The sequence below is a fragment of the Phaethon aethereus genome (assembly GCF_964289735.1).
Source record: "Phaethon aethereus genome assembly, chromosome: 6".
In the NCBI taxonomy this organism is placed as follows: domain Eukaryota; kingdom Metazoa; phylum Chordata; class Aves; order Phaethontiformes; family Phaethontidae; genus Phaethon; species Phaethon aethereus.
Genome location: NC_138580.1, coordinates 22,574,055 through 22,587,666, shown reverse-complemented (window position 1 = coordinate 22,587,666; position 13,612 = coordinate 22,574,055). Strand labels below are relative to the sequence as shown.

General features: G+C 46.0%; 3 protein-coding genes across 3 annotated transcripts in view; 1 reads left to right on the top strand and 2 right to left on the bottom strand.

The window, feature by feature from the left end:
- Nucleotides 1-5: 5 nt before the first annotated feature.
- KLHL23 (kelch like family member 23) lies at nucleotides 6-4,354 on the bottom strand (the record flags this gene model as incomplete). The annotated part of the gene is made up of 3 exons (XM_082001773.1): nucleotides 2,558-4,354; nucleotides 895-1,047; nucleotides 6-316 (listed from the first exon to the last, which is right to left on the bottom strand). Exons 1-3 carry the CDS (start codon nucleotides 3,768-3,770, stop codon nucleotides 6-8), a joined length of 1,677 nt encoding a protein of 558 aa, XP_081857899.1. The 5' UTR covers nucleotides 3,771-4,354.
- Nucleotides 4,355-8,030: 3,676 nt separating this feature from the next.
- PHOSPHO2 (phosphatase, orphan 2) lies at nucleotides 8,031-8,756 on the bottom strand (the record flags this gene model as incomplete). Its single annotated transcript, XM_082001815.1, has 1 exon — nucleotides 8,031-8,756. The coding sequence occupies one exon, from the start codon at nucleotides 8,754-8,756 to the stop codon at nucleotides 8,031-8,033; it is 726 nt and encodes a 241-aa protein (XP_081857941.1).
- Nucleotides 8,757-9,889: 1,133 nt separating this feature from the next.
- CFAP210 (cilia and flagella associated protein 210) overlaps nucleotides 9,890-13,612 on the top strand; it is a gene marked incomplete at its 5' end in the record, with an annotated part of 7,370 nt that continues 3,647 nt past the window's right edge. Inside the window, 3 exons of the mRNA XM_082001192.1 lie at nucleotides 9,890-9,941; nucleotides 12,977-13,203; nucleotides 13,495-13,608. Of these exons, the coding sequence (XP_081857318.1) occupies nucleotides 9,890-9,941; nucleotides 12,977-13,203; nucleotides 13,495-13,608 (393 nt within the window). The remainder of the gene's footprint in view (nucleotides 9,942-12,976; nucleotides 13,204-13,494; nucleotides 13,609-13,612) is intronic.

Here is a 13,612-nt window from a genome sequence, read left to right as displayed (position 1 = left end):
AATGTTTACACGTTATACACACAGACACAGCCATGTGACCGCATAGCGCTGGGAAGATTACCTACTGCTTCCCATTTATTCAGTTCAGGGTTGTATTTCTCAATACTCTGCAGATACGTTCCTTTTGAATAGGAATATCCTCCTGTTACATAGATGCATCCGTTCATAACCACCGCACCACACTCCATCCTTCTCTCCATCATGTGAGCCATCTGCTTCCACTCGTTTTGCTCTGGGTCATAGCAGTCCGTGATCGTGGTCTGTCCACCCACAAAATAGATCTTGTTTTGTAATGTAATTGAACACAATCCGTATTCTTCAGGAAGAAGAGAATACAGTTCAACTCAGCATGACAACAGTAACTTAAACTGCAGCTACATGACAAACATTGGGCACCACTGAGGGCGACTGAGTTTCTTCACTGAGCTTAGGAGAAACCTCAGGATTTTCTGCTATGCTTGGTAAAAGCAAGCTCAAGTCATTACAGAAGGTACAGACATGGGCACCAATACTTAGTGAGAAGTGTCTTAAAAACTTACTGTTACCAAATGTAGAACATGGAGAAAATCCTTTTAAAATTCATATAAATTATTTTTGCCAAATGTCTATGAGTAGATAGATTCTACAGAAAGTTAGTTTACTGTATTATTTAATGCAGCCATTCCTTAGTTCAACAATTATATAGTGATTTCTGTAGAACAGATGCTTGAAGAGGGTCTTCCCTTCCCCTCTCAGAGTCTAGAAATGGGAGATGATCCCACTCTGGCCCCTACTGCCCTACAGGCATTGCTCCTTGCATTAGGAACATGCCAGAAACTCTTAAGTGGGCATAAAGGCTTCTAGATACAAGTAATCAAATTAAGCTCTACACTGGTTACAGAAATTATTGTTTACCTGGATGTGGACTTGTGGTGACTATACTCCACTCATTGCTACCTGCATGGTATCTCTGGATTTTATCGTAGGTGCAGCTTCCCCTGTACCCATAGTGACCTCCGGTTACGTAGATGACTTCATGTAGGACACAGGCGGTGGCATTTCCAACACCTGTACACAGTGTGAAAGTCACAACACACCTTCAAACTCCACACAATAACCACAGTCACTTCCATCCATAATCCCAGTTCAAATGTCTTGTTAATTAATATTTTAGGGTGAAATTATGCTTGCAAGTATTTATCTGTGAAATGAGATAGACTTGTCAAGACACCTTATCAGCAAGATTTATCATTCAAGAGCCATTAAATAAAACTGCAGTAACCGATACACATGGCATAAAATACAGCCACATAGTATTTCACAGAATTTTTATGCAGTAATTAAAGACACATTGTCACATTGGTTTTGGAATAGGGAATTACTTTCAGTATTTCACTAAGCTAAAGATTTTTAAAAGTCACTCATACGGCAAGGACAAAAACAGGACTTGAGATCATTCAGTGTCTCGGGATATCTTGTCTGATACTTTTAGTCTTTCCATGGTATTATTAATTATGCTATTGTATTAAGAAGGACACAAACAGAATGGAGCCATGATAACTCTGTCTCTAGGAGAACGAACCAAAATAAAGCAAGGGATCTGGCAAGATAAAATAGACCAAAATTACGAAATTATTGTGGGTTTTTTTAAGCATCTAAAAAGTTTCACACAGAAAACAGGACAAAACAACTGCACAGAATGCGTAACTGCTCACAGTATTAGTGTAGCATTTCTGTTTTTCAAGGAAATAAAAAGAGAATAATAGCAATGTTTGAGGAAAATATACAGACAATGAAGAAAGTTGTAGGAGAGTGGTGTTTTTCCTGTTACAGATACCTCCAAAAACTCTCATGTGTGTAGAAAAATACTATGTTACACCAATCTACAGTAAAATTTTATAATGAGTTGTAAATAATTGCATTAATTTATAAAAAAATATGATAACATGTATAATTGCTTATAAATTTTGTAAGAAAATAATACCCTTTAGATAGGCTGTGATCCAAACTCATACATTTTTAATAGGTCACTGTTTTGGCTGCTAGAAACAGCTGTTGGTGTTTTTCATTATCCTCGCACTAAAGATTAAACTAAGGATCCCGAACAGATGATACACTGAAATGGGAAGAAACTGCATGCAAGAAGTTTTAAATGAAGATGACACCTTTATTGCACAGAAAATCTTAGTAATTTGGTCTCATACTAAAATAATACAATCCCTTTATTGGAGCTTGCTCTTTGACCACCTACTGAATGGACTCTAAGCTCAGGTAGTTTTCTGCCTTCTAATTTGAACAGAATTTTTACTCCTGAAAGAAGGCAAAATTAAACTGAGACTACTGCTTACTTTTCCACCCTAGTGTCCTGTGGCACAGCCCAGCATAGGATTTGGATAGTTTGGCTATCCAGTCATTGCAGCTAGTAAAGACCTGAACCAAAGCCCACCAACATTGACAGGAGATTCCCATGGACTTCACTAGAACTTGGACCAAACCCTCAATGTGTCCATGGCACTTAAAAGTGGCAAATGCAAAAGGATCGACATTTGAGGCAGATGCCATACAAAAGCTTACCTACCTTTGATCATGTTTGCAATAGGAAGCCATTTATTTTTTAAAGGATCATAGAACTCAGCTTCTTGCACCGGAGCTCCCTTTCGGTAACCACCCAACGCGTAGATACAGCCACTCAAGGAAACTGCGCAGTGGTAATACCTCGCATCAAGCATGGGGCAGCCTTCTGTCCATTCATCTCTCTCACTGTTATATATCCACACAGTGTCAAGGGCTTCAATGCTCTCTGTTCTATAACCTCCTGTCACATATATGTCTGGTCCCAAGCTAGCAACCCCATAGCTCTCTCTGGTGTGATCCGGCATCTCTGTTCCCTGCAACCATGCATTGGTTAAAGGATCCCAAACATGCACTTCTGATAAGGGATGCCAATAATATCCTCCGATCACATACATGGCTGCTGTGGGCCTTCTGGAAAGACCTTTGGGGTTGGGGTTCAGGGCATTGTATACGAATGACCTTATCTTACTGTCATTAAGTCGGCATTTTTTCTGTAGGCTTAAAGCTGACCTCAAATACACATTATCTAAGTCCACCTTGATGCAGCTCAGCAGTTCATAGATATCATCAATTCTTTCTTCCACATTGTGTGCAACCCACTTAACGACAGCTTCAATGGCCGCCTCTTCTTTCCAAACATTGAGATTCTCTTTGGAGAGAATAAAGGAGAGCTTCTCCTTGCCAATGTCCAGAAACTCTTCCTGCTTCCACACTTCTTCAAACTGCCATAACAATATCCTCCTGGACTCTTTTTCTAGCTCCAAGCAATTGTGGTATTCGGCAAAGGAGTGCATGCCTATGCAGTTGTCAGTATCTAAGTGCCTCACCAGAAACTGCTCACAAGCTTTCTTCACTGACACGAACTGGAGGAGGTCTGCAGCCTGGAGTAGGCTTTGGACATTTCTCTTTGTTATCTGGATCTGTGATGTGTATGCATAATTCACGAGGGCTTCTAGTACGGCATGGCTGAGCCCGGGAAGTCTAATCCGGTTTTTAGATTTCTCCTTCATATCAGCTGTGAACATGGCTTTAAAATAATTGCTGCAAGCCGCTAAGGCGGCTCTGTGGCAGTGGAAGATGACCCCCGAAGCACACTGCAGGGTGATGTCGGTGAACAGCCCGTCCAGGTAAAACGCCCGGAACGCCTCCAGGAAACCGGCGGGGTGAGTGGAGTCCGTGTAGAGGTACGCGGAACCCTCCGGCCCGGCCACTGCCATCGCCGTCACCCGCACACGCAAGCGGGCAGCCGGACGCGCCGCGCCGGGCTCCCCGCGGCTTTGTCCGTGCCCCGCCCGCGGACCGGAGAGCCGCTCCGCGAAGCCCCGCCGCCCTCCGGCTCCGGGTCCGCCCCGCCGCCGCGCAGCCTCCCCGGTACTTAGGCGGTACTTACGCCCGGGCGGAGCGCGGCCGCGACGAGGGGCGCTCCCACGCCGGCGGCGGCCCCGTGGCCATCTTTGGAAAAGCCGCTGCCCGCGGGGGCGGCCGGGCCACAGCGGCAGCTCCTGTTTTGGTGCCCTGGCCGCCTGCCCTGCCCGCCCCCCCGCGGGGTCAGCGGGCCCCAGCGCCCGGCCCCCGCCAGCCGGCTCGCCCCGGGGCGGCTCTGGCCCGAACCGCTGCTGCCGCCCCCGGGCTCCCCGCCCGCGGCGCAGGGGGTCAAAAGGCTGGCTGCGGTGGTGACAGAAGGCCCGGAGGCAGAGGCCTGGGGAGCGTCCCCGGCTCTGCGGCTCTCGGCCACACAACGAGCGAAGCAAGGGGGACCTTGGGCTGCCGCGAACAGCGAGCCGGAGCAGCCGCTCGCCGAGGCGGGCAGCAAGCTGCAGGGCTTTCCTCACTGCAGGAGGGCGGGATGCGAGAGCGGGCAGCCAGAGCTCTCCTTCAACACCTGAACCTGGCAGGGGGCAAAGGACAGTCACAAACTATGCTGACAAACACACTCCAACTAGAAGCGAATTACTCATCAAGAAGATTCTGTTGGCTTCTATCACTTCTGAAAATGTGGTTCACAATGTCATTAAGTCTTTTTCTTCTCTGCTAGGACAACATTTTCTGCAACGGAGACCTTAAAAGTAGCTGAAGCACAGCATTCTCTGGGTTTAAGCAGTTGTGCGCCCTCCTTCAAAACCCGCAGCTGGGTTTGGATCCTTTGGATCCAGCAGCCAGGCTCCCCTTGCCCTGACAGAGCTCTGCTGGATTGAAAGGGCTGGCAGGGTGGAGGTGGGTATTTTGTTATTATTAGGAGGTGGGTATTTTGTTATTATTAGCCGGGTGCCAGTAATACCCGAAAGGAGAGCTCCTGCTCTACGCAGGTTTTTTAGCATGAACCGAAGAGGAAATCTGAACCGGAAGGTGGATATGGACATACCCCTCTGCCATCCTTCCTCACATGCTAACCATGCAACAGGGCTCTAACTTGCCCTTGGCCTCTACATAGTAACATTAGACATATATAAGCTGATCCAAACAAATAACAAACCCTTCACACGTTTGCCTTCAGTTTTTCAACCACTCTTGATGCATTGTTATCCCCAGAAATTGGAGTTTTGTGGTGTAACCCAGGGATTAGCAGTAGCCCCACATCTCTGACCCAGGCCTGTCCCTCAGCTACATTACTCCATTTCTTTCTCTGGAGCATTCCCTTTACAGCCCCAAGTCTGTTTATACATCCCTGTGCCAACAGCTTGGTTTGCTGTGGTTTTTGCACTTTCCATTTCATCAGCTTCCTATGTCAAGCAGGAATTTCTCATGGGTCTTGTGGTCATCCTACTAGCACATAACACTAAGGCCAAGTACTCTTCACAGTAGCTGGTGTACAATAGCAGATCTGTTACTCTACAGACAATTTCCCATATACACATACACCTTCCATTGTGCATTTTTTTTCATAACATCTTTACCTCATCTCTCTCCCAGGGAGCATGTTCACTAAAACCGCCAGCAAGTCCAGAACTCAGCAGCACCAAGCACTGAACACATGTCCCTTCAAGGAGCTTCCCCCTTTTTCTTTTGGCTGGGTTACCAGCTTAAACTAGCTTCACTCTTTGGAGATACTCATCTCCCATCTGTTATGCCCAAATGCGGAAAAATTTGGTAATTGTGGTGCTTCAGAAAAAATCTTTCTTTTGTTTTATTAAGGGGGGGTAAAAAAAACCAAGACCTCATATTAATAGCCTAATGGCCTACCTGCTGGAATTGAAAAATTTCTTCTGCCTCCAACATTTGTCTAGCAAATAGCATCAGCTCTACCCTCTACTTGAAGTGATTAGATCATAACTGCTAATATTTCAAGTAGTCTACTTTGCTTGATCTGCTCTCGACTCCTGCTACAATACTTTCATCAAAACCACAAAAAACACCCCTTTCTGAGCATAAAGATGAATTTCTCACTCTCACAGCAAACTACAAGGTAGCTTCCTTAAGGCTAAAAGAACAAGAATTAATGTAAGTGGAAGAAAAAGCTGAATCATTATTCATATACCACTTGTTTGTAAGTAAGCAGTAACTGAGATTTGTAGACGAACTGAAAGCAAGCTGCCTCACAACTAAGTTCTGAAAAGCACAGAAGAGACCAGCACAGAATCTGGAACATTAAGCAGCACACCTAGAATGAAGGAGACACACAGCTTTTAAAAATAAAAATAGGTAACCATGCAAAATTGCACTATGCAACAGCCATTACCATTCTTTTGTATAACCTATAAATCAGACAACTTAAACCTGTCACAACTTGAAAGCCACCAGTTCTTCAGATGCTGCCTCTGTGCCCTCGCACAAGACAACAGGGTAAGATCCCCAGTACAAACTTCTCAGGCACCTACCAAATTCCATCATTAAAGCAATACTCCCCAGAACTCAAGTAGATTATTCTGGACATCTCAGATACCAGGCTGTTCAAAGCAACCTTCTACAGTTCATTAAAATAGGTAAAGGGTTAAAAGCAGGATCATTTAGAAGGAAGTAATCAAAAGAAATCTTAATTTATATACAATATCAGCCTGAAAATAGGCAAGACCACTCCTAAAAATCTTTAGCTGAAAAAAAGGCGGCAGTTACAACATAAAATGTTGGTCAGAAAATGTGAACAATGCTGCACAGAAAACAGAGAAAGACAGCTACAGCACTCACAGGCTGCTGAGCTACATCTCAGGCACCTGCAACTGAAATGCTGCAAGAGTTGGACTAATTTCTCAGTTAAGGCACTTAAGCTAAAACAGACATCAGTTCAACAGCAGACTACATCAGCATTTTGGACCTTTTGTAGGACTATAAGTAGTAAAATATCTGGCATGAAAATACATTATTTAATGAGACTTATTTTTAATATCTCTATATGCGTAGCCCAACTCTTGGGGTTCACCTCACTGTGTATGGTAAAGAGAAAGACTCCATGTTCACAAATGATTCCTTAAACTACTTAAAGACAGAACACTTCTGTTAAAAAGTTAAAATGGACATAGATGTTCCCTTCCAGCCTGTAAGAGAGGATTATACTGTTGATAAGGACAAGACTGAATAGGTAAAATCTGTGTAAACATCTATACATACGCACCATTCTGTGGGCCTGTGCCTTGCAGCAGAAGGCTGGAGGAAGAAAAAGCACCTGGCTGACGCAGAAGCTGTCAGCATGGAAGATCAAACCAGCACTAGCTCTATAGGGAGTGGCAGCAGTACACTGTCAGGGCGGTAGTCAGAAGGTTGGGAGAGTGACTTTTCTTTAAACAGAACAGCAACATCCTTACTGGTCTCCAAAAGAGAAGGGGTCTGACTGACAAAATAAAGGAAGGTGTTATCCAAAGGCTGACACCTACACTTGTGTTCAGTCTCTCCAGGCCCTTACAGGAACAGGAACCCACAGGCCAGCAGAATACATTATATAAATCAGGTGTGTTGCTTCTGTCAGTGGCAGTAACTTTTATTGTCTTTACAATACAAGATCATACAAACCATTAAAAAGTTTTTTTTTTTTTGTAAAATATTGAGTATATTGAAAATATAAATGCATCTTCAGATCAAACAAGATTACAAGCATACCAAATAATTTACAAAATTAAACCTTTATACTGCTCAAAGAAGTATAAAAGCCAGCAGTTCCAGAATCATTCTTGTGGCACCTAATGTTTTGTAAGTAAGTAAAGAATTTAGTTCTTTTTGTGCAGTAATTCTGCTCCTAAGTGCATGGAACAGAAAAGGTCAGTTATGTAGTCAGTAAAGCCTTGGGAGGGGAAAGATTAAGAATAATGCTAATTCCTCTTGCAACCCCACTTCTCCACTTATGTTGGAATGTATACTATATTAGAAAGCCATTTTAAGTTCTCCTTCCCACTATTGCCAAAATTGAACATCAACAGCTGTTTAAAAAAAAAAGTAAGTTCAGGTAGCAGCCCAATCTTAACAATTTAGTGCTTTTATACACATGCAGTTTTTCTCTTCCAGGAAGATAAAATATAAGTTATATAATTAGTTTCCTTTCATCATTTGAATTATTCCTTTATAAGCACTTTCAGATAAGACATAATTTCAGTAGCAGATGACCAAACCAGAACAGAACACTCTACAGGACTGAGATCTTGGGCCAGCTGAGAAATCTTTTTCTCCAAGGTGTACCCTTGCCTGGGCATAGCAATATCATCCTTCCTCAAAAACATTACTGGACATAGGTCATTCCCACCATCACCTATATATACTATTTGTGTATAACTTACTCCTCGCTCCAACTGTTTATCTATAAATTCTTTTAAAATTTTCCTTTTGCAAAGGTTTTTAGGGCACTTTGCACAATGGTGTGCATGGAAGTTCTGTACAGTAAGATAGCCAGTACTGCTGAATGCTGCAGGGTTTGTAAACACTTCATCAAACACCTTATGGCAGTCAGCAGCTTTCAAAATCCAGTCAATAAATACTGTATTAGAATCTGACACAATTATGCAGTCAAACAACTCTTTGTTCTCACCAATAAAACCCAGAAGATCTACCATTCCTGCAGTGAAAGGAATTGTTGTCATAGTTCTTTTCATTTCATCTTCTTTGACGCCATTGTCTCCCAAGTAGACAAAGACTCTGCCCATATATTCTGTCCAGTGTCCTGGTCGGTAGGAGTTTCTTAATCCATTAGGAAGTTTTTTCTCAGGAGCACATTTCACAATCCAGGTATCACTATTTTCATCTACGATTGTATGGTCAAAATCAAAAACCAACAGAAATTTCATAGCTGTCAGAAAATAGTGTCCAAAAGAAACAAAGAAAAAGAATTGTTTATATAAACAAAAATACCAAATTTCTACCCTGATCTTGTGCTCAGAAGAGAAAAATTCTGCAAGCAAATAAAGCGTAAGAACAAATATCTAAACAAAGTAAACTATTTATGGCCACTGCAGCTATGGAAAGTCATGCTGAAGCTAAAAAAGCAGTCTGTAGAGGTCAAAGCTTTAGTTCAGTATCAAACCTCTGTTTAAAAAGAGACAATGTGGAAATATCTAAACGCATGCTGCATAGTTACTAATACTTGCTAACAGAGAGTCAATCTTCAGTACTCATGCACCATCAGTTTGACCAACGGTTCTAAATTTCTCCATCATTGCTTGCCAGTGCAAACTGGGACTCTCCTGGCAAAACTCCTTAAGAGGCATTTCAGAAGGAAACCACTACTTAACAGACGGAGCCAGTCTTTTTAATAAGGACACATCAAATCAAAGCAGCCAACGAACAGAAATACTGCCATCTGTGGATCTGGGGGCGAGGGAAGCGGTCTCTTTCCTGTAGTCCTGCAACTTCAGTACCTGCTGCCCGCTTCCGCGCTACAGAAATCCCTGGGAGCAGGAGGCACCTCAGCTGGTACTTAGAGCCGTTCCCTCACAGGCACGTCCTCTCGCACCCGTCACACGAGCACTGCCGCTTCCTCAGTCCCAACCGTCCCTCAGTCCAGCTCCCCAGCACCCGCAGCCAACGGGCCGCGCAGCCACACGAGCAGCCCGCTGCTCCCAACTGCAGCACAGCGGCTGCTGTTGCCGCCCGCCCGGGGCGCAACGACCGTCCCGAGGGGGAAAGCAGAACAGCCACGCCGGCAGGGGCACCGGAGACACCCGAGGAGCTGGCAGAAGCGGGCGGGGCACGGCGGTCTCGGCAGCAGACCGAAAACCCGTGAGGGAAAGGAGCAGAGCCGTTACCGCCCGCCAACGGCCGCGTTTCCCCCGACGCACCTCCGCCCCCGCCACTTCCGCCTCCCGCCGCGGGAGTCCCGCCCGCCGCGCGCCACGTGCCTCAAGTCCACGTCACCACGTGACTCCCCGCCGCCGGGTTGCCTGGCAACGGCGCGCGTACACCGGCGGCGCGGCTCGGGACCATGGCAGTGGCGGGGCCCGGGCGCCCCCACAGGAGGCGGCAGCGGCTGGCCCGTGAGTGGGGCCCCCCTCGCGGGCACCGGGACCCGGGGGGAGGGCAGTGCCGTGCCCGTAGCTGCATCGGCGGCACACGGCTCCGGGCGGCTGTAGGGGCGTTGCTTGTCCCTGTGGGCAGGGTGAGCCGCAACCTCCTCCGGCTCTCCCACCGAGACAGGCTGTTTCTCCCAGAGGATGGCCTAGAAAGACCTAACCTGAGACCAGCAGAGGGACAGTACCGTCCAACAGCTGGGAGTTAGGGAAGAACTGGGCGCCTGGCGGTTCCCTGTCTGTAGGGAGCAGCCGTGTCAGCATACGTTTAATTTTGTCAAAGCTACCTTCACCTCGGACAGAGGGACATCATCAGGTCTGACCCCCACCATAAGACAAACAGATTAGCAACTGCATCAGAAAAACAGACTTTAACATAAGTATCGCTGGAAGAGAAAGCCTCCTTACATTTTAGACACAGCGTCTCAAGTCTGCTGCAAATCAGGTGAACAAGGAGAATTCCTAACAGGATGCCACTCCATACGGAGTGCTGTTTCCTTTGACACTACTGGTGACAGTTTGGAGGGCATTTCACAAGACCTAGTGATCACCTAGAAAAGCTGTATTTATGCATGCACATGTGTATGTAAACCTAACAGAAGAAAGAATCACAGAATCACTAGGTTGGAAAGGACCTTTAAGATCATCAAGTCCAACCATTAATCCAGCACCACCGTGTCCCCTAAACCATGTCCTGAAGCGCCATATCCACACGTTTTTTGAACACTTCCAGAGATGGCGACTCCACCACCTCCCTGGGCAGCCTGTTCCAATGCCTGACCACCCTCTCAGTGAAGAAATTTCTCCTAATATCCAATCTAAACCTCCCCTGGCGCAACTTGAGGACATTTCCTCACGTCCTATCACTAGTTACTTCGGAGAAGAGACCAACACCCTCGTCGCCACAACCCCCTTTCAGGTAGTTGCAGAGAGCGATACGGTCTCCCCTCAGCCTCCTCTTCTCCAGACTAAACAACCCCAGTTCCCTCGGCCGCTCCTCGTAAGACTTGTGCTCCAGACCCCTCACCAGCTTTGTTGCCTTTCTCTGGACATGCTCAAGCACCTCAATGTCCTTCTTGTAGTGAGGGGCCCAAAACTGAACACAGTATTCAAGGTGCGGCCTCACCAGTGCCGTATACAGGGGCACAATCACTTCCCTACTCCTGCTAGCTGCACTATTTCTGATACAGGCAAGGACGCTGTTGGCCTTCTTGGCCACCTGGGCACACTGCCGGCTCATATTCAGCCGGCTGTCAACCAGCGCCCCCAGGTCCCTTTCCGCCGGGCTGCTCTCCAGCCACTCCTCCCCAAGCCTGTAGCGTTGCATGGGGTTGTTGTGGCCAAAGTGCAGGACCCTGCACTTGGCCTTATTAAACCTCATACAGTTGGCCTCTGCCCATCGATCCAGCCTGTCCAGATCCCTCTGCAGAGCCCTCCTACCCTCCAGCACATCAACACTCCCACCCAACTTGGTGTCATCTGCAAACTTACTGAGGGAGCACTCAATTCCCTCATCCAGATCATCAATAAAGATAGTGAATAAGACCGGCCCCAGAACCGAGCCCTGGGGAACACCGCTTGTGACCGGCCGCAAGCCGGATTTAACGCCGTTCACCACAACTCTCTGGGCTCGGCCATCCAGCCAGTTCCTCACCCAGCGAAGAGTAAACCTGTCTAAGCCATGAGCCGCCAGTTTCTCCAGGAGAATGCTGTGGGAGACACTGTCAAAGGCTTTACTAAAGTCCAGGTAGACAATGTCCACAGCCTTTCCCTCATCCACTTAGGCGGGTCACCTGGTCATAGAAGGAGATCAGGTTGGTCAAGCAGGACCTGCCTTTCATGAACCCATGCTGGCTGGGCCTGATTCCTTGGTTGTCCTGCAGATGCCCTGTGAGCACTCTCAAGACCAACCGCTCCATAATCTTCCCTGGTACAGAGGTCAGGCTGACAGGCCTGTAGTTCCCAGGATCCTCCTTCCGGCCTTTCTTGTAGACGGGCGTCACATTGGCAAGCCTCCAGTCTTCTGGGACCTCCCCTGTTAACCAGGACTGCTGATAAATGATGGAGAGTGGCTTGGCAAGCTCCTCCGCCAGCTCTCTCAGTACTCTCGGGTGGATCTCATCAGGCCCCATAGACTTGTGGGTGTCCAGGTGGTTTAGCATGTCCTTAACTGCTTCCTCCTGGATTATGAGGAGTACATTGTGCTCTCCATCCCCATCTTCCAGCTCAGGGGGCTGAATATCCTGTGGATACCTGGACTGGCTATTAAAGACTGAGGCAAAGAAGGCATTAAGTACCTCAGCCTTGTCCTCGTCCTTGGAGACAATGTTCCCCGCCATGTCCAGTAGGGGATGGAGATTCTCCTTGCCTCTCTTTTTGTTGTTAATATGTTTGTAAAAACATTTTTTATTATCCTTTACGACTGTGGACAGACTGAGCTCTAGCTGGGCTTTTGCCTTTCTAATTTTGTCCCTGCTTGACCTAACAAGATCCTTGTGCTAATCCTTCCAACAAATCAAGAAACTGTTCCACAAGCCAGATAATATTTTAGTAAATATGATGAGTGCGGAGGACAAGGGTAGTAAGGCACAGCCTGTGCCCAAACTGCTGCCTCATCCAGCCAGCAGAATGGCTTTACCAATATTCCTCCTTTCCTTTTGGGAATGCTCCCTGGTCCCTGCTGTTCTTGGATTCATGCCCAAGTACTCTCTGGAAAGTGTTAGTTACCACAAGCCAAACCTGTACATTCACAGAAACAGCAAGGGGACATACATACAAACAGTTAAGTCATTCAGCCACAGCCCAAGTACATACACTGGCCATAGTTAGACTACAGATACAGATACCCTGACTTAGCTCTGGGGTATGGGGATGGGGAGAGTAACTAATACTAAGGATAAGTCAGTACAGTTACTATGCAAAAATTCAAATCCTGATACAGGTCTGAATAAAAGATTTCCTGCTACCAAGTAACCTCAGTATCCTTTCTTCCCTCTGCACAGCGTCACATCATTTGGAAGAAAAAAATGTTCTAGATGTATGTTTTCTTCCAAATGAAGTAGATCTTCATCAGGTAATTGTACTGCCAAAAGCAGAATGGGAAAGAATTCAGGACAATCTTGGCAGCACAACTAGAGAAGCAGCACGCATCCTTGCTGAGAAGAAAGAACGGGAAGAAATGCACTTACGCTCCAAAGCTGCTGTAAAAGACTGGCCCAATACCATTATGGTAAGTGCAAGATACATTTGTAAACAAGAGAGTTCATTTTCATATATGCACAACCATCCATGGTAACATTCCTAGCTCCCTTTGTTTAAGATTCGCTTTTAAATATGTACTTTAACTAAACTACTTTAAATACATTTAACATCTAACATCAACATTTAAGTTTTTTAATTAAAGCTCAAATGCAAAATTTAACACACACACCCCCCCATTGAGTACACCACCTTCAGAATGGTTTATACATTTTTAATCTATTGGCTTGAAGTGTGATTTCTAATTTCATCTGCACTGCAGGGCCTGGCACAACGGAAACTTAAAGCCAAAAAATTACGTGAAGAAAGGGAAGAGGAAGAAAGAAAGTTACTTGATTTGGAAGAAGAAGAGTTCCAAGCAGCAAAACGGAAGGAGGCTA